Genomic DNA, 21,246 nt, shown 5'->3' with positions numbered 1-21,246 from the left:
AGCTAGCTAAAAAACAAAAAAACAATCCTGCCTGAGCTATAGTGTGGCTAGCTGCTAGCCAACAAAAACACTGATGCTAACCCGTTAGCCTAATTATGCTAGCTAGGGTGACAACTTGTTGCACAGACAATAAAAAAGACAAACTCTTACTGTAGTATAGTTTTTAAGAACAGCCAAGCCTCCCTGGTGTCTAGCTTCACTGATCTGACTCGCTGCTCTGTCCTCGAAGGTTCTGCTAACTCGATGTGTCTCGGAGGAAACAGTTAGCCGAAAAACCGTTCTGACTGCACGGCCTTGGAGCTGAGGGTTCAAAATGAAGAGCAGGGCTGTTGAGAAACCAGCTTTCCTGCAGCATTTATGACCACCATAAAAGATCAATACGTTCTGCGGGTCTTTAACGTGACCTGCGATCTTTCCGACAGCCAGCAGGGGGCGACTCCTCTGGTTGTAAACAGAAGTCAGATGACCCAACTTCTCATTTGATTTGTTATCTCAGTAAACATTTTCCAAATTAGTTAATGGACTCAATTGCTAGTTTTAGGTCTTTTTCAACACAACATGGGGTTCACTTAGTAAATTAAGGTCCCATTTATGAGAAAATAGACGATAAAACTGCACATTTTTGAGGTACGTTTCACATCAAAATAGCAAAAAATTCCAAATTTGAGGCTTCAGAACAGTAGTTTGTAAACCAATGGGTGACTTCATGGTGGCGACGTCCAACTTTTACATGCAGTTTATGCGTTGGATGCTTGAAATTAGTTTCATCTGTGTTTTAGAGCTGCAGTAATTCGACAAAACACAGCTCATTCAGGAGAAATATTTAGCTACAGACTTCCTCTACCTTCAAGAATCAAAATTAGGCCTTACAGCTGATATCAGAGTTCTATTTGTTGTTTCGTTTTAGTGTTTTTCCGCTCTTATTTCCTTTGGTTCTTGTGTGCTTCTTAATTTTTCTTATCATTAGGTGGATCTAAATGATGGTAGAATGGACAAGAAGGTCAGGTTTCTTTCTGAATTTTTTTTTTTTATTTTTTTGCCGCAGTATCTCCAAAGACATTTTAATATTTTTGATACACCAACTGCATACTGAAACTCTAATCTTCTTTTCTTTTTAATACTTTTAACTGACAAAACATCCAATATAAACAATACAAATAGTATTTTTCTAGTACAAGGTGCTCTCAAGGTGTGACCACATATAATTAATCAAGAATAAACAACAATTCGTCCACGTGTGTTGAGTTAATGTGTGTTCGCCAAATGTCGCCTCTTGTTTTAACCCTCCTGTTAAGTTCGTTTTTCAGGAACAGCAATGATGTCACTTTGACCCGGGACATTTTTAATTATCAAAAAAATAAATAAATGGCAGAAACCAAAAAATCCCCCTAAAAATGGTTTATATCTCATTACTAAAACCATCTTAATCAATATTTAGTGCAGTAGTGCTCTGTACCTCTCACAGATCATGGTTCAACGAGGACAGTTCACTCGTTTTTCATACAAAATGCACGTTAAAACTCTTTTTTAATGTCCACTGGAAAGACCTGCTTATAAATTACAGTAGTTTTACATGACTTTTTTTTAACATTTTTTTTCTTTTTATGGAGTTGATAAATTAACACGAGAAACTCTTCTGTTCAGGGTGCCAATAGGTGAAATGAACCATTTTAATTTTATATGTTGATTACACTTCGTAATCCAAGCAGAAGAAGTTTCATACCGAAAAATTACTTTAAAATTCTGTGCATTCTCACAGTTTGTTGATGTGTCTTAGATATCATCATGCTTTTTGTCTGAAAAAATGTCAAGAAACTAGCATTAAAACTTAGTTTATGTTAGTTAAATATCCTTAATAAAGATGGACAGCTTGTTTTTTAACGTACATGCATCTTCCTGCTTTTCTAGATTGTTGTTTTCACATTGTAGTTGTCTTTTTTTGTGATTTATGCGCTGTGGTTAACGACGTTTCACAAGAACACAAGCAGAGACAAGATCTCAGACTGAGCAAAGGACTAACGTAGGCAAACTGCATCACGCAATGAGCTGCTGACATTATCTAAATACCAAATCAATCACGAGGATCGGAGCGTAAATGACACGTTTCCCCACCCAGAAACCCAGAGCTGCTGACTGACAAAGGGCGGGCACGGAGGTGGCATCATCATCATCACGCCTGCACCTCACATGGCGTCATGATCAGGTGTGGGAGGCTGGCAAGCACAGACAGACGTACGCATGCATGAACACACCCACGACCCACACACAGGTAGAGATGACTCACTGCCATGACAACATGCAACGACACCGAGGAAACCCCAGACGACCACCGACCACACAGACACACAAACACACGGTAGTTTTCCATTAACCTCTGCACACAACAAAACATCTCACCTTTCTTCAGTGAGTGTGTGGGCAGCCGGTTAGAGGAGGAAGAGTCGGATTAGTGAGTTAAACCGTGATAAGGAAACATTTTTATACAGTAAACAAACCTTCAGACAGACAACAAATGGAAACAGAGTGGTATTATTAATATCTGACACATGTTGATGCTGCATGTGTCTGTTTCCAGGGACATGAAGCTCACTTTAAAACATCACGAAAAATGTCAGTGAGTGAGTCAGCAACTCCAGTTTAATCCCCCAGTTTAAGTCCCCGCTGCAAAAATCAACCACGTCAATAAGCCTTGAAGCCACAAAAAACATCCAAATCAATACTTTCTGGGCATTTATGCCTCATTTTATGACCATATATGCACTATTATTTTTACAATAAACTATAAAAACTGTGTTTAGAAGTCCTTTTTAAACTTTCAGACAGACACAACACAAGGAAACAGTATTAATATTACAGTACGTGTCTGTTTCCTGTGACTGCACACATGAATCTCATTTTAAAACATAAAACATCATGTAAAATGTCAGTATTTTAATCAGGAATGAGTTAGAATCTCCAGTTTAATGCCCACAAGTCTTGAAGCCATAAAAGACGTCTGAATCAATATTTTCCAGTATTAAAAGATATTTTCTGGGCATTTATATGTCATTTTATGGTCATATATGCACAAATTTTTACAATAATCTATAAATACAGTGTTCAGAAGCTGTTTATAAGCTTTCAGACAGACAACACATGGAAATATTTTGTTGTTGTTGTTATTATTATTATTATTATTATTATTATTATAAGACATACTGATGCATCTATTTCCATTGACTTCAAGCATAAATCTCACTTGAAAACACCAAAAATTATGTAAAATGTCATTTAAACCAAAGTCCCCGCTGCAAAGACAAGTCTTAAAATCAGAATCAATAATTTCCTACTGTTTTTCAGCATTAAAGGATATTTCCTGGTCATTTATGCCTCATTTCATGATCATACATGCACTCTATTTTACAATAAACTGTAAACATGCAGTGTGTATATGCCATTATTAAACACTAAGATGGACACAACGCATGGAAATAGGGTGTTATTATTGAAAACGTATTAAATGTGTCTGTTTCCAGTGACTGCGTGCATGAATCACACTTTAAAACATCAAAATCTGTGTAAAATATCAGTTTGTCTCTGGTGAATAAGTCACATATATCATCTCCATTAACAATAATTTCTGTGGTAAATAATGCTAAAGCTATTAGCGTCACATAGTGGCCTCCTATCAGAATGCTAGCAGGCTAAATGTTAGCTTGTTGCTACTGCTAACTGAGACAAAGATAAGCTAAGGCTGAAAATTTCTACGTAGATTGATGAAAATCTGCAGGTTAACTGGAAGAAACTCGTCCTCGATGAAACTGGTACAAACTGGGATTTCCAGTTTATTAATCTCTGATGATCTCTGTTCCCGATTCACTTCCTGTTTTCTATCATTAATGCGTATTCTGTGCTTAAACTTTCAAGCTTTTTTGCACCTGTAGATGTATTAGGGGTGTAACAGTTCACAAAACTGGTTTGATGTGTTTTTAGTGCAGCAGAGAAACAAAAGAAGCATTTATGTCAAATATTTAGCATCTAATAGGCACAAAATGACAGAAACAAGACACAAAATGACAGAAATGAGACACAAAATGATACAAACTACACATAAAATGACAGAAATTGCACACAAAATGACACAAACAAGACACAAAATGACACAAATGAGACACAAAATGATACAAACTACACACAAAACGACAGAAATGGGGCACAAAATGACAAACGAGACAAAACGAAAAATGAGGCACAAAACGACAAAAAAATTTAAAAAAAATTTTTGTCTTTTTGCGTCTCGTATTTGTCATTTTGTAAAAAGAAAAAAAGAATAAAACACTAAAAATTAGAACCAGACTAGTTACAGTTTCTTTTTTTTTTGCTACATCTGGATGTTTTAGGTAAAAATTTGACTCCATTTTTAATCTTTTAAAGTGGTATTAAAGGGACGTCTGTTTACCTGCAGAGGCTGGGTCTCTGGCGGCGGCCCGCTGCCTTTCCTCACGTTCATCATCTCCCGGATCTGGACGACGGCGAAGGCGATGGTGACCCAGGGGGCTCCGGAGAGGACCCAGGCCGGCCGGTTGGCGTCCTCCTGGTCCTCCTGGTGTTTGATCTTCTTCACGGGCAGCACGGCGGCCTGGCGAGCCGGAGACGGGCTGCCGGCGGCGGTCTGGCTCTGCACCAGGTCGATGGTGGCGATGGGAACCGGGCTGGACGGAACCGGGATGTTCTCCGCCAACATCTTGTCCTCTAACGGAGGAAAAAATGACTGTTTAGATTAACATATACGGTTCAAAATGCAAGCACTGAACTCGCAGAAAACATTGTTTTGCCTCTCGTTTGTGTCGTTTTGTGTCTAGTTTGCATCATTTTGTGTCTAGTTTGTGCCATTTTGTGTCTAGTTTGTGTCGTTTTTTTGTCTCATTTATGTTGTTTTGTCTCACATTAATATCATTTTGTGTCTCACATCATTTTGCATCTCATATATGTTGTTTTGTGTCTCATTTATGTCGTTTTGTGCTGCATTTTTGTCATTTTGCATCTCATTTGTGTCGTTTTGCATCTTATTTATATCATTTTGTGTCTCATTGATGTTGTTTTGTATTGCATTTGTGTCGCAAGCCGCTTTGTAACGCATTTGTGTCATTTTGCATCTCACTTATGTCATTTTGTGTCGCCGGCTCAAAAATGACATAATGACTTTGTGAGCTGTTAATAAGGCTCATGAATCTAAACAAACTAAAAATATGCTCTACAATTTTTCCTTTAAAGAAATGATCTTGTCATCATTTTACACCAATAAAGTCAATCTTTTCCCACCTTTGCCTTCATCGTCTCCAGTCAGACACTGGATGAAGGAGAAGACGAGGAGGATGACGAGGGAGGCCATGCCGATTCCCCTGAACGTCGCTGCAGCGCCTGCAGAGAAAAGCATCAAAAATTCAACTTAACTGAAGAATCAACAGCTTCTTTTTGTTGTCCTGTCCCAAAATAAAACAATTAAAGCACATGAAAGCTCCCCTGATGGCCTGTTTAGCTCTGATGTAGCTCAGTTGTGACATCGTGCTACGCTACATTTTCAGCTCCAGTGTGTGAAGTTTGTAAATTACTATCTTCGTACCGAAATAATTGACAAACACTCCGCCGACCGTCGCTCCGCAGCCGCGACCCAAACCGAGGTGGAGGCCCTGCAGGATCCCCTGAGCCGACGTCCTCAGAGCCGGCGGCACCGCGGCGCTCAGGAAGGAGATACAAGCCGCCCAAACCGAGGCGTGGGTCACACCTGGAGGACACACACACAAATATATTCACTTTCACTGACCAATTATTGCTAAATTTAATGCACTGTGTCAGGTCTGGTGCAGCCTTATCTCTCTGTCTGCTTCACTCTGCAAATTTCAGCTTAAACTGAAGAAGAAACACAAACCAGGAATTAGCTTCTCTCACAGCGGCTAAACTAATGCTAACTGTTAGCGGCTAAGTTAGCAGGAAGCCACAGATTAACCTGAAACAGAGTCTGTGCTGTTTTGTGTCTCATTTGTGTCGTTTTGTGTCTTGTTTGTGTAGTTTTGTGTCTTGTTTGTGTAGTTTTGTGTCTCGTTTGTGTCGTTTTGTGTCTTGTTTGTGTCGTTTTGTCTCTGTGTCGTTTTGTGTCGTTTTGTGTCTTGTTTGTGTCATTTTGTGTCTCGTTTGTGTTGTTTTGTGTCTCGTTTGTGTCATTTGTGCCATGTGTTATTTTTTGCCTTTTTTGTGTCGTTTTGTGGCTCGTTCGTGTCGTTTTGTGTCTCGTTTCTGTCATTTTGTGTCTCTTCTGTGTCGTTTTGTGTCTCATTTGTGTCATTTTGTGTCTCGTTTGTGTCGTTTTGTGTCTCGTTTTGTATTCTCTTTAGCTGGTTTGTGTCTCTTGGTGTCTTTTTGTGTGTCTTTTTCTGTCTACTTTGTGTCGTTGTTTTGCGTATCGTTTGTTTCATTTCCTGTCTTGTTCTGCTCCTGTTGTGACTTGTGTTGTTTTTTGTCTTGTTTGTGTATATTTGTAAGTTGTTTGTGTCATTTTGTGTAGTGTTGGTGTGGTTTTGTGTCTTGTTTTTGTCAGTTTATGTCTCGTTTGCCATTTTGTGTCTGTAGTAACCCTTATTAATGAAGAAGTCCAGTTATGAATGTCAGGTTCTCTGCTCTCACATGCTGTCAAAATATAACATTTAATGTAAATCAGTTCTAAATATTGATTATCTGCTTTTACTGATCACCAATAATCATTCCGTTCCTAATATTTACTGTATAGTTTAACCTTTTAGTCACAATAATACTTTAAAAGACAGGAAAGGTAGCCATATTTTAACTTATATTTCAGATAAACTGAGGAAACGGCTTCATTTTCTGAAGTTAAAACAGTATAATGAGCTCATGACTGGATTATAAAACACTCCTAGTTTCTAAAAACAGCATTAAAGCTGCATTTCTGGTTGTAAAATAAGCTACACGATTATAAAACTCCAGCTTTTGGTGCTGCGGCTGAGAAAAAGTTCAGATGTTCTAAAATCTGTCAAAAGCCAAACTTTCACTGTGTCGCTTTGGTTTTTTCTCTTCACACACTGAAAGAACAGCTGAGAGTCTCAACGTTTGTCTTCACACTTCGTTTGTCAAGGTCGCTGAAACCGAGATCGCAACACAACACAAAGGAAAATATGATTCAGCCGCGGCACAACAATGAAAAACACAAGCTTATAAAAAAATACAGTAACAGTATTTATGGCAAAAATCAGGCTGTCTGGGATTTTTCTGTTATTTTAACACAACTTTACATTTAGACTTTCATGTATTTATAAACTTTATTGTTTCTACAACAGGTTTTATTTCATGTTACATTTTTATAATGTTTATTTTTATTAAGATCTTATATTCTGTCTGTTATTGCTGCATTACAAGTTCCTGTTTCATGTGTCATTTGTGTTGTTTTGTGCCTTTTTTGTGTTGTTTTGTGTGTCGTGTGTTATTTTGTGTCTAGTAATTGTTGTTGGGGCCTTTTTGTGTTATTTTGTGTCGAGTTTGTGTTGTTTTCTGACACTTTTGTGAGGTTTTGTGACGTTTGTGTCATTTTGTGCCTTTTTTGTGGTCTTTTGCATCTAGTTTGTGTCATTTTGTGTCTTTTTTGTATTGTTTCATGTGTCTTTTATGTTTAAATGCTACAATTTTCAGTATTTTTTTTTAAGATCTTATATTCTGTCTGTTTTTGCAGCGTTACAAGTATGTGTCTAATTTGTGTTGTTTTGTGCTTTGTTTGTGCTGTTTTGTGACACTTTTGTAGTGTTTTATGTCATTTTGTGATGCTTTTGTGTTGTTTCATGTGTCATTTGTGTCCTTTTGTGTCTAGTTTGTGTCGTTTTGTGCCTTTTTTGTGTTGTTTCATGTGTCGTTTGTGTCTAGTTTGTGTCATTTTGTGCCTTTTTTGTGTTGTTTCATGTGTCGTTTGTGTGATTTTGTGTCTAGTTTGTGTCATTTGTGTTGTTTCATGTGTCATTTGTATCCTTTTGTGTCTAGTTTGTGTCGTTTTGTGCCTTTTTTGTGTTGTTTCATGTGTTGTTTGTGTCCTTTTGTCGTTTGTGTTGTTTCATGTGTTGTTTGTATCGTCTTGTGCTTTTTTGTGTTGTTTCATGTATCGTTTGTGTCCTTTTGTGTATAGTTCGTGTCATTTGTGTTGTTTCATGTGTCGTTTGTATCCTTTTGTGTCTAGTTTGTGTCGTTTTGTGCCTTTTTTGTGTTGTTTCATATGTCGTTTGTGTCCTTTTGTGTCTAGTTTGTGTCATCTTGTGCTTTTTTGTGGTGTTTCGTGTGTTGTGTGTCATTTTGTGTCTAGTTTGTGTCGTTTTGTGCCTTTTCTGTGGTGTTTCATGTGTCATTTTGTGCTATTTTTGTATCGTTTCGTGTGTCGTTGGTGTTATTTTGTGTCTAGTTTGCAGTGTTTTGTGTGTAGTTTGTGTTGATTTGTGTCTCGTTTTTCTTTTGTGTTATTCTTTAAGTTGTCAGTATTTTATTCAGCAATGATCCAGACATCTTCTTAAGTTTACATCTTTTTAAAACCTACAGGAAAAATAAAATCATTGCTGTTATTGACTCCAGTCTTTAAGGGCCTCTTGGTGTTAATTTCAAGACAAGTTTGATTAAAGAATGAATAAAATCCAGAACAAATTCAAAATATTCCAATTACAGAACACAAATGTTCCTATTTTTCTGGATTTTGACAGTTTGTTTTCACACTAAATCACATTCTTTGCTTTAAAGAAGGACAAAAATGAAGGCTACAGAGTGGATTTTAAAGATTTATGTTACTTTAAAGATGATTTTACATGAATTTATTTATAGTGTGTGTCTGCAAAACACAGTTCTCCAACATTAATAGGAAAAATGTAAAAAATGAGGAGTTAATCAACATTTCCATGTTAGAAATCAGTAGTGTGTGTCACTGCAGGGATGCTGCTGTAATAATAACCTCAGTGTCATCCTACATTACTACACCTGAACCGTTTCATTTCCTGTTGGAGCTCAACTTCCTGTCTGAAACCTGAAACAGTCACAGACTCACAGTCTCTGTTCGGAGCTTTTCACACTGAAACACCTCCAAGTTAACATCAGACGACACGAACGACAAACCAGAAACAAAATGACCCACAAAACAACATGGAAAAGGCAAGAAACAGCACAAAAAAAGCACAAAACGACACAAAAAGGCCCCATAAAACAACAACTAGACACAAAACAACACAAACAACACAAAAAGGTACAAAACTACACAAAAAGCTCCATAAAACAACAACTAGACACAAATCAACACAAACGACACAAAAAAGGCACAAAACAACAAAAATCAGACACGAAATAACACAAAAAGGCCCCAACAATAACAACCAGACACAAAACACAAACTAAACACAAAACACCACAAAAAAGCAGAAAGCAACACAAACTAGACACAAAATGACACAAACAACCTCACAAAACAACACAAAAAAGGCACAAAACAACACAAAAAGGCACAAAACCAGACACAAAACAACACAAACTAGACACAAAATACCACAAAAAAGGCACAACGCAACACAAACCAGACACAAAATAACACAAAAAGGTCCCAACAATAACAACTACACACAAATCAACCCTAACAATACAAATAAGGCACAAAACAACACAAAATAGACATAAAATGACACAAATGACATCACAAAGCAACACAAAAAAGGCACAAAACAATACAAAACGCCCCAACAATAACAACTACACACAAAATGCCCCAAAATGCCCCAACAATAACAACTAGAGACAAAACAACACAAAAAGGCACAAAACAACACAAACTAGATAGAAAACACCACAAAATGACACAAAGCAACACACACCATCCTGTACTGAATCTGCAGCTTCATATCAGTTGTTTTCTGTGAGTTTGCTGGAAACTGTGGGAATTTTATCAGGAAAACATTTGTTTCAGTTCAATAAATCCACAAAGCTGACAAATGTGACCTGAATTAAACATCAGACTGTAGCTAACAGACTGTTTTCAACCAGTGCAGCATTTAAAAGCACAAACTGATTAGATGAAGATGTCAAACAGGAGAAAAACACCTGAGAAAAGGTGTTTTATTTAAAATAAACTGCAGTAAAATGTGACCAGAGAAGTGCTGGAGTCTGAGCCGGGGTTTGTTTTAGACGTCCGCCCTGAGAAAACACGACGACTCACTGAGCAAACAATGAAAACGAGTTCGGAGCTTCACTTCCTGTTTCTACTGTACAGCAGCAAAACCGTCACCAAGTTTCACAACTTTAATGTTTTACAGCTTCAAACTGCTGTTTCTTTGTGGAGTTTCATGTGTTGTTTGTGTCTAGTTTGGGGTGTTTTGTGTCTAGTTATTGTTTGGGATTTTCTTGTGCGTCGTTTGTGTCATTTTGTGTATTTTTTGTGGTGTTTTGTGTCCAGTTTGTGTTGATTTATGTCTCATTTTTCTTTTGTGTTTGGTTCACACCATTTTGTGCCCTTTTTGTGTTGTTTTGTGTGTTTTTTGTGTCATTATGTGTCTAGTTTGTGTCATTTTGTTATTTTGTGTCTAGTTGGTGTAATTTTGTGACTTTTTTGTGGCGTTTTTTGTGTCATTTGTGTTGTTTTGTGTCTAGTTGTTACTGTTTGGGCCTTTTCTGTGTGTCGGTGTCAATTTGTGTGTAGTTTGTATTGTTTTGTGGTGTTTCATGGGTTTTTTTGTGTTATTTTGTGTCTAGTTGGTGTCATTTTGTGCCCTTTTTGTGTTATTTAGTATTTAGTTTGTGTTGTTTTGTGCCCTTTTTGTGGTGCTTTGTGTATTTTTTGTGTCATTTTGTGTCTAGTTTGTGTCATTTTGTGCCCTTTTTGTGCTATTTTGTATTTAGTTTGTGTTGTTTTGTATTTAGTTTGTGTTGTTTTGTGCCCTTTTTGTGGTGTTTTGTGTGTTTTTGTATCATCTTATATCTAGTTTGTGTCAATTTGTGCTCTTTTTGTGGTGTTTAGGGTGTTTTTTGTGTCATTTTGTGCCTAGTTTGTGTCATTTTGTGTCCTTTTTGTGGTGTTTAGGGTGTTGTTTGTGTCACTCTGTGTCTAGTTTGTGTCATTTTGTGCCCTTTTTGTGGTGTTTAGGGTGTTTTTTGTGTCTTTGTGTCTAGTTTGCGTCATTTTGTGCCCTTTTTGTGGTGTTTAGGGTGTTTTTTGTATCATCTTGTGTCTAGTTTGTGTCATTTTGTTATTTTGTGTCTAGTTGGTGTAATTTTGTGACTTTTTTGTGGCGTTTTTTGTGTCATTTGTGTTGTTTTGTGTCTAGTTGTTACTGTTTGGGCCTTTTCTGTGTGTCGGTGTCAATTTGTGTGTAGTTTGTATTGTTTTGTGGTGTTTCATGGGTTTTTTTGTGTTATTTTGTGTCTAGTTGGTGTCATTTTGTGCCCTTTTTGTGTTATTTAGTATTTAGTTTGTGTTGTTTTGTGCCCTTTTTGTGGTGCTTTGTGTATTTTTTGTGTCATTTTGTGTCTAGTTTGTGTCATTTTGTGCCCTTTTTGTGCTATTTTGTATTTAGTTTGTGTTGTTTTGTATTTAGTTTGTGTTGTTTTGTGTCCTTTTTGTGGTGTTTTGTGTGTTTTTGTATCATCTTATATCTAGTTTGTGTCAATTTGTGCTCTTTTTGTGGTGTTTAGGGTGTTTTTTGTGTCATTACGCGTGTAGTTTGTGTCATTTTGTGTCCTTTTTGCGGTGTTTAGGTTGTTTTTTGTGTCATTTTGTGCCTAGTTTGTGTCATTTTGTGTCCTTTTTGTGGTGTTTAGGGTGTTGTTTGTGTCACTCTGTGTCTAGTTTGTGTCATTTTGTGTCCTTTTTGTGGTGTTTAGGGTGTTGTTTGTGTCACTCTGTGTCTAGTTTGTGTCATTTTGTGCCCTTTTTGTGGTGTTTAGGGTGTTTTTTGTGTCTTTGTGTCTAGTTTGTGTCATTTTGTGCCCTTTTTGTGGTGTTTAGGGTGTTTTTTGTATCATCTTGTGTCTAGTTGGTGTCATTTTGTGCCCTTTTTGTGGTGTTTTGTGTGTTTTTTGTGTCTTTGTGTGTCTAGTTTGTGTCATTGTGTGTATTGTGTGCGTTCAGGACTACTGGAAAGTTGAAAATCTGGTGATTACATCTTTATTTCTTAATGTTTTTACTGTTTTTGACGTTAAATAAAGGTTGAGTTTTGGTGATTTTGTAAAAGAAAACTTGCTTTTAACGCTGCTCGTGGTTTCTAGTTTTCAGAAGGTTAATTTCACCTCAGGCTCGTTTTCTGCTAACATTAATAACGACCCTCAGCTGTGTTTGATTTAATTAGTTGGTGAACTTTACTGCTTCCTCCTTTGTGGTCCCACTGAGCAGCAGATCCTAGAGGCCGCCTGATCAGCTTCCTGTTGGACAAACAGTGGCTTCCTGCAGACCAGCTAAGGTTTACCTTGAAGGACCTCCATGGGCAGCACCGTCCAGGCGTTCTGCAGGTATGAGATGTACAGGTAGCGGGCCGTGTTGCAGGCCAGGCCGATGTACAGAACTCTGCAAGAGAAGGACCAGGTGTAGTTACTGTTCACTCACTCCTTCAAAATAAGAGCTCTTGCTAAAACAGACTTTCTAGCTGCTAATTTGACAACATATTTGCAGGACAAACAACCCGACGCACCCTCTGCTCCTCATTTAACTCAGACTGTTTCACTGTTTGCTCAAATTAAACAGGTTTACTAACAGCAAACCTGCAGACAGAAGCTGAAAACATGATTAATGTGGATTTAAAGGGGAAAATCCAAGCTGGAGTTTCCCAAGTTATTATGGGATTCAAGCTAGTTTGCTAAAACAAAACAAATAACTGATTATAGGAGCTGCTCATCACAAAATAAACATGTCTTCGACTGATTTATTTGAAGGTATTATTACTATTGTTTACACTCATTTACAGCTGTGACTAGTTGTCAACTATTAAATTAATCAATTATATTTAAAACTATTGAGTTTGAGGCGATTTTTTTTTTCAAATAACAGTTGAGATTTTTTTTTTGCCTTTTTAAGGACTTTAACAACAAACAAAACAGAAAAAATACATAAATATTCTAGTTTAACTGCCTACAACCAGTTAAAAGGGAGGTTCTTGACAAATGTTGCATTTGTTTGGCTCATAAAATTATCTTAAAATGTCTTATTTTGGCTAAAAAATCATCAAAAACCTGGAAAAATTCAGCTAAGGAGTTTATATTTAGGATTTTTAGCAAAAATAATACATCAAAATTCTCAAATAAATCGTTTTTTATTATAGTTTGAACTAAAAATAGAATTTATGGTTGCAAATTTAAGTCAAAACATGCTTTCTACACAAAATTATAGCTATTTTTATGACATTTCCTCTAATTTTTCCATCAACAGTTGAGTTTTTATTGCCTTTTTGGGATTTTAAGAACAAACAAAAATGAAAAAATTTATAAATATTGTCACTGAAGTGGTTGTAATCAGTTAAAAGGGAGATTCTTGATTAATTTTTTATTTGTTTGACTTATAAAATGATCTTAAATTGTGTTATTTTGGCTGATAAATCATCAAAAAGCCAGAGAAATTGGTTTACCAGCCCTGATAGTCTGATTAATGCCCACATTAAGTAGAAAAGCTGCCATTAGAGGCCCATGAAAGTATGTTTAGCAATTAATTAAATCTTTTTCAAACACTACGTCCTTTCTCTGTAACTCAGGAGCTGCTCCAGAGTCAACATCAGGTTTCTGAAATCTAACACTCGGCTCTCGAATGTCCAAACCGCCTGCGAGCTCCGGCCTGAAATCCTCTCGGACAGAAAGCGAGCATCAATGACGGCTTTGTCTCCGACGCCGAGGATGGACTGAACTTTACCCAGTTTATTATAGCAACACAAGCAGTGGAGGAGCTCTAATGTGGTGTAAATGATCTAAAAAATATTTCTCTGCATTTCCACACAACACATAAAGGTTTCTGGAGGTCTTTCTTGCATATAATCCACAATTAACAGCTTTAAGTGGGGTATTGTTGGTTCTAAACCTGGTTTCATGTGGAATAGATGGAGAAAAACGTGAATTTTCAGGCTTATTTTCATTCCTGTCCTTATTTTAGTAGCTTAAGTCCAATGATTTATAATCTATTAGGTATTTTTTGGTATAGATGGTCTAAAAAACTCAATTTTCTCCATTTCCACACATTAAGTAAAGCTTTTTGCATCTTTCTTGCTCACATAATCCACATTTAACCGCTTTTAGTGGAGTATTTTTGGTTCTCAACCTGGTTTCATTTGGTCCAGATGGAGGAAAAGGTGAGTTTACAGGTTTATTTTCATTTACCAAAGTCCTGATTTGACCAGTTTAAGTTCAGTGATTAAAGATCTAGACTTGGTTTTGATGTACAAAAAAACTGTAAAATCCTCTTTTTTCCATTTCTGGAGTCATTGTGGTTCTTGAAGTCCATATTTAACAAATCTGAATGGATTATTTTTGGTTCTAAACCTGGTTTCATTTGGACCAGATGGAGAATTAGCCGTATATTCCTCTCTCTTTGTTGCAGTTTTCTTGCTTATATAACAAATTAAGTACAGTAATTAGAGACCTCATTTGGTCTAAATGGTATGAAAAAAATTTATAAAATCATCTTTTTTATTGCTTCCACATGTCGAATAAAACTTTCTGGAGGTTTTTTTTGCTCATATAATCCACATTTACCCGCTTTAAGTGGAGTATTTCTGCTTCTAAACCTGGTTTCATGTGGTCCAGATGGAGATTTAGACGTAAATTCTGCTTTTGTTTATATTTTTATGATTTAAGGCAATCTAACTTTGCTATTCTACACATTTCTTAGTTCTATTCTTCCATTAATGGTTGTTCTGTTTCCATGGAGGTTCAGGACTTTAGACTTCAGAGTAAAATGAAGCCCAGAGAGTAAAAACGTGATCTTACCTGACGTGTCCAACCAGCTCGATGAACTTGTGGCTGGTGAAATAAGCGGCGAGCTCTGAGATGTGGCTGAGGACGGAGCAAACCCCGAACAGGGTGTTGGTTCCCTTCAGGTCCTCCAGGTGCCAGTACAGGAAGCTGAAGACGAAGCCGTAGCCGAAGCCCATGAACCAGGCGACGAACAGCACGGAGCTGTAGCGGACGCTGCACAGCAGCTTCAGCAGGTCGCTGTAGTGGAACTCCTGGTCGGGGCTGATGGGGGTCTGCTCCGAGAAGCCGGACTCGGGTGTGGAGGTCCGAGGGCTGGCCGAGTCCTCCACCACCTCGGGAAGCTCCTGCTGGTAGTCGTCGCCCTTCTCAAAGTAAAACTGCGTGGCCACGATGAAGGCCACGCCCATCAGCACGCCGAACACGATGAAGGCGATCTGGTAGTTGTGCAGCCGGTAGTCGGGCAGGACGCAGCCGACGCCGTCGATCAGGACGCTGAGGTGGGTGTGGTCGATCCAGATGCCCACCAGCAGCATGGCCACCCCCCAACCCAGAGAACCCCACATCCGCTGCAGGCCGTAGCGGTCGCGGGCTTTACCCAGGTACTGCAGCGTGACGGTGTCCACGATAGTGACGGCGGGGGCGCTGAAGAACTCGCCCACGATGATGACGAGCAGGATGAGCAGGAAGATGGTCTCCACCTGGTCCTGGTTGTAGATGATCTGGAACTCCTTCTTGGAGGTGGTGGTCGGGGTGGTGGTGGTCTGCAGGGTGGTGTTCGGTGGTGGCTGGGTGGCGACATGAGGCGAGGTGGCGTTGGTGTCGTCGCTCCGTCTGAACCTGTGCAGGACGCTGAAGTACGAGTCCAGGAGCTCAGGAAGTACAGGCAGGTCCAGGAGGCTCCGGCGGCTCCTGGTGCGGTTGGTGGAGCTGCTCTGATTGGTGGCGTTTCTTTGAGGGAGCGTCGTCGTCTCCAGGGGCGGCAGCGTCGTCATGGGAGACGCTCCGATCTCCTCGCATTTCATCTCGGCCGGTTTGACGAAGCCGATGCCGCAGTTGAAGAACAGCCAGCAGAGGACGGAGAACAGCAGCACGGCCTTCCCCTTCTTGAAGCGGTCGGCCACCACGCCCCAGAAGGGGGCGCTGCAGAACTCGATGAAGTAGCGGATGCCGACCAGCAGCCCGCTGCGGCTGGCCGACATGCCCAGCTGCTTGTAGTAGACGGGCAGCAGCGGGTGCAGCGAGCCGTAGGCGGCGTAGAAGAAGAAGTAGAAGACTTTGGAGACCAGCAGGTGGCTGTTGATGCGGAGACACATGCGCTCGCAGCAGTCGATGGAGTCGGGCTGCGACGCCGCCGTCTGGTGGGGCGGAGCCTCCGAGACGTCATCCTGCCGAGCCATCGACAGCGTGTTGAAGGGCTCGGCCAGAACATACTTCCTCTTCTGCTCCTCCTCGTCGTCGGTCAGGATAGCAACCTTGTCGTCAGCGGCCATATCTGGACGATAAGAAAATGAAGAGCAACCAAATGAGCTGCTGCTGAGTTTAACGTCCTAAAAACACACATTTAATGATGAAAAGTGGATCAAACATCGCAATAATGGAGGGAAACTGAAAGAAATCAAGATATTTTTACAATATTTAGGATTTTAGCAATAAAGCATTTTAGATACACCACTTATTACACTGTATGACACTGTTATTTTATTAGGAATAACACAGTTTACATTTATACTGTTCCTACTTGTGTTTATGTTTTTAGGACAGATTTTTCAACATATATTTATATTTTTGGGACATATTTTTAGAAATTTTTTAGGGCACTTTTCTATTTACATTAATTTTTTTTAGGATACTTTTTCTACTTCTGTTTATATTTTTAAGATTTTTTTTAATACTTTTTAGGACATTTTTCTATTTATGTTTATATTACTAGGACATATTTCTGTATTTATGTTTATATTTTTAGGACATATTTTTGTATTAGTGTTTATATTTTTAGGACTTTTTAAAATACTTTTTAGGACATATTTTTCTACTTATATTTATATTACTAGGACATATTTTTCTATTTATGTTTATATTTCTAGGACATTTCGGTATTTATGTTTATATTTTTAGGACATATTTTTTTAAATACTTTTTAAGACATATTTTTCTACTATTTTAGGACATATTTTTCTACTTATGTTTATATTTTTCGGACATACTTTTCTATTTATGTTTATATTTTTAGTACTTTTTTTAAGGACATTTTTCTATTTATGTTTATATTTTTAGTTCAGATTTTTCTATTTATGTGTATATTTTTAGGACATATTTTTCTATTTATATTTATATTTTTAGGACAAATTTTTTAAAATACTTTTTAGGACAAATTTTTCTACTATTTTAGGACATGTTTTTCTATTTATGTTTATATTTTTAGTTCAGATTTTTCTAATTATGTTTATATTTCTAGGACATATTTCTGTATTTATGTTTATATTTTCAGGACATATTTTTCCATTTATGTTTATATTTTTAGGACACTTTTTAAAAATAGTTTTTAGGACATATTTTTCTACTACTTTAGGACATATTCTTCTACTTATGTTTATATTTTAAAGACATATTTTTCTGATTTTAAAGAAGAGAATTTCTGCTTCATCTGTAGAGGAAACAATAAAAACAACCCTCTCTCACGCTTCTTTCTCTGCTGTAAAAGGTTTTAATACTCTGGAGGTTTTCCAGCATCAATATTTTTTCTCTTCGTCTGGCAGAAGTCAAACAGCCAATATAGCTAAAAATAGATCTGTCTTCAGAGGAACATTCACAGCTTTAAATACTGCAGCTGATTTTTTACACTAGAAAATGCTTATAAATCAATGGATGCGAACGCTATTTCTAAAAACTAGTGTATTTTATTTGTTTTCATAAATAAAATAAAAGTTTCACACATATATAATGGCTTGAAATTGATGACATGAGTCTAAATGTAAAGGTTCATAGTGCAGATTTGAAAGAAAAAAAACACTTAAATAATGATATTATTCTTCCTGTATTTTTAGGAGTTTTTTTGGCCACACAATCCACATTTAATGGCCTTAAGTCGAGTATTTTTGGATCCTAACCTGGTTTCATGTGGACCAAATGGAGAAAAAAGTCTATTTACAGGCTTATTTTCATTTTAGTCATTATTTGAGTAGCTTAAATACAATGATTTTTGATGCATTAGTTGTCTTTTGTGGCATAAATGGTTTAAAAAAATTTTTTTTTCTCTATTTCCACATACCAAGTAAAGCTTTTTACAGTTTTCTTGCTCATATAATCCACATTTAACAGCTTCATGTGGAATGTTTTTGGTTCTAGACCTGGTTTTATTTGGACCAGATGGAGAATTAGACATAAATTCCTCTTTTTTTTTCTATTTCTAGAGTCTTTTTTGCTCTTATAGTCCAGATTGAACAAGCTTTAGTGGAGTATTTTTGGAAAAGGTGAATTTACAAATTTATTTTCATTGTCGTCATGATTTCAGTAGTTTAAATGCAGTGATTATAAATCTAGACTTGGTCTAAATGGAATTAAAAAAAATTTAAAAACCCATTCTTACTACTTCCACAGACCAAGTAAAGCTTTTTGCAGTTTTCTTGCTTTTGGTCCAATCCTTATTTCAATGTACATAAATGGAATAAATGTGTTTTTAATAGTCTCTTTCCACACACAGAGCAAAACGTCTTGTTCATATATTCCAAATTTAACACATTTACGTTGAGTTTTTTTGGGATCTAGATCTCATTTCACGTTGTCCAGATGAAGAAGAAGCTGTAAAATCATCTTTTTCCAAATGGAATAAATGGGTTTTGAACAGTCTTTGGAGTGTTTTTGTTAATAAAATCCAGGGTTAAGGGATTTTACTGCACCGGTTTTCTTATCTAAACCTGGTCTGGTGGTTAAAATGTCATTTGAATGCAAACTTTGGACCCTTAGAGGAACCCAAACCCTATTTATGATCAACTCATCAATCAAGCTTTGCAATATATCTAGTGAAAACTGTTTTACAAGCAGCTGAGGAAACATAGGAGGTGAAAAAACAGATTTAATGCAGACCAAAATGATAAAATAAGACAAAATACTGGTGTGTAAAGAAAATAAAAGCAGCACAATGTACAAAATAATCAAATAAATGAAGCTACAATCTATAATACAGACTATCTGACTAAATTAAAGCAGAAAAATAAGTAATAATGTGTATTTTGAGGACCCCTGCAGGTCGTCGGACCACCGTTTGGAAACCGTCTGATGTCTACGCGGAAGTACGAGACATTTGGAACAAAGCCGCAGCTCATTTTAAACCGACACACCAAACTGTGTTCATTTAATGGACAATTTAAGGAAATTAGCTCAAATATCGCAGCTAATTTAAACCGCAGACATTTATTGACTGTAAATATAAAGACTTGTGCTGCTTGTGCCGCTAAATTAAACCATTAAACCGCAATTTAAACACCGTTAATGTAAAATAAAGCTGTGAATTTAACAATAAAGCAGATTAATTAGCTCACCTGCTCAGGTCACCGCTCCCATTAAACTATGACTGCGCAGTTTCTGTTGGATTTTTCTCTCGTCTTTCGGACATTTTTCACTAAAAAGATAAATAAAAACCGTCAGAATTAATAGTCTGAATTAGCGGACAGTTTATAAATTCACCCGCCGAGGCTTCATAGTTTTGTTCCGGTGTGAATTCTCAGAGTTTCTCCGGTTCTCGTCTCTCTTTGTAGTGAAGAACAACAGCAGCTCGTCAGACCGAAGCTTCCACCTGTCCGCACCGACACACCGTCAAGCCGCCATCTTAGCGACGTCACAGCTTCCGAGAGGCTTCTTCAAAATAAATCTATTATATTACAAATTACATACTATATGACACTACAATGCATTATATTATATTATATTATATTATATTATATTATATTATATTATATTATATTATATTATATTATATTATATATTTTTAAAGAAATTTTATTAGAGTACAATGCGCTATATTATATCATATATTACACATATTTTTAATAAATTATATTACACTAGAATACATTACATCATTTTAATAACTTAAATAAATTCTATAACATTATGATGTTTTTTATTATGTTATATAATTTAAATATATTCTATGACACTATAATGCGTTATATCACGTTATATTGTATAATTTTAATAAATTATATTACACTACAATGCATTATATTATTATAGATTATATATTTGTAAAATAAATGGTATTACATTACAAACAATTATATTACATATTTATATAAATTCTATTACACTAAAATGCATTATATAATATTATTTTTCCTAAATTTTACTACACTACAGTGCATTATATTATATGGTGTTATAATAATTAGATATTTTTAAAATAAATTGCATTACACTCCAACACATTATATTACATTTTTTTAAAAATACATTACACTATAACTGCAATATATTATATATTTTAAATAAATTCTATAACACTATCGTATTATATTATATTGTAATTTTTTAAATAAATTATACACTACAATGCATTATATATTATTTGGTATCATAATAAATTATATATTTTTTAAATAAATTATATTGCACTACAATGAATTATCTTACAATATATTTTTATAAATTCTATTACAAGGCATTATATTATATTATATTTTCAAAATAAATTTTATTACACTACAATGCATTATATTATATATTATATGACAAAAAATAGGAAACCAACCAGCTCAGACACACTGAAAAAAATGTCTAGAAATTTTAAAATCAGAAACTATGCCGGGATATTTACCAAATTAAAGCTTATTTTTATCCAAATCAATACGATGATTTGTCTCAACATATTTTAATATTTAAGGCTGAAAAGGTCCTATTTGCTGCCAAAATCATCACGTTTTTGTTTTTTTGTTTTTTTTTTTACAATATTGCTAAGAATTAAATAAAAATAAAATAGATTTTCAAATGTGAGACTCACTGATAATTTTATTTAAAAAGGATTACAGCCTCACAGTTAGTATTTATTTAAGCCTCCATGTTGTTTTTCAATGCTTTTATTTTGTCCATATTTGACATCAGTCTGAGGTGAATTCTGCCGGTTTGACTTCTGACTCCTCTTAAACGTCTCCAGTGTCTCAATTAAAGGGAAACTTCCATTAATAACAGTCAAAACATTGGAAAACATCCCAGTAACTCATTTTAAAGACACACTTCCACTTTAAAGCTGAGCCTGGACTGAATGTAGGAGTCTCTGTGGGGAAGATGTCCAATAAAAATAAAATA

At 36.4% G+C, this 21,246-nt stretch overlaps 1 protein-coding gene across 2 annotated transcripts in view; it reads right to left on the bottom strand.

Moving 5' to 3' along the window:
* mfsd6a (major facilitator superfamily domain containing 6a) overlaps positions 1-19,761 on the bottom strand; it is a 62,832-nt gene extending 43,071 nt beyond the window's left edge. Inside the window, exons 1-6 of one of the 2 annotated variants that reach the window (XM_055008185.1) lie at positions 19,485-19,761; positions 14,959-16,438; positions 12,459-12,556; positions 5,603-5,764; positions 5,302-5,400; positions 4,439-4,731 (exon numbers count right to left, since the gene is read on the bottom strand). In XM_055008185.1, coding sequence (XP_054864160.1) covers positions 4,439-4,731; positions 5,302-5,400; positions 5,603-5,764; positions 12,459-12,556; positions 14,959-16,436 — 2,130 coding nt within the window. In that variant the 5' untranslated portion in view covers positions 16,437-16,438; positions 19,485-19,761. The remainder of the gene's footprint in view (positions 1-4,438; positions 4,732-5,301; positions 5,401-5,602; positions 5,765-12,458; positions 12,557-14,958; positions 16,439-19,484) is intronic. The other variant, XM_023274314.3, reaches the window with a different exon arrangement.
* Positions 19,762-21,246: the final 1,485 nt, after the last annotated feature.

The sequence above is a fragment of the Amphiprion ocellaris genome, chromosome 24 (genome assembly GCF_022539595.1).
Source record: "Amphiprion ocellaris isolate individual 3 ecotype Okinawa chromosome 24, ASM2253959v1, whole genome shotgun sequence".
NCBI classification, from domain to species: Eukaryota; Metazoa; Chordata; class Actinopteri; family Pomacentridae; genus Amphiprion; species Amphiprion ocellaris.
This window is presented reverse-complemented; position numbering and strand designations above follow the sequence as displayed.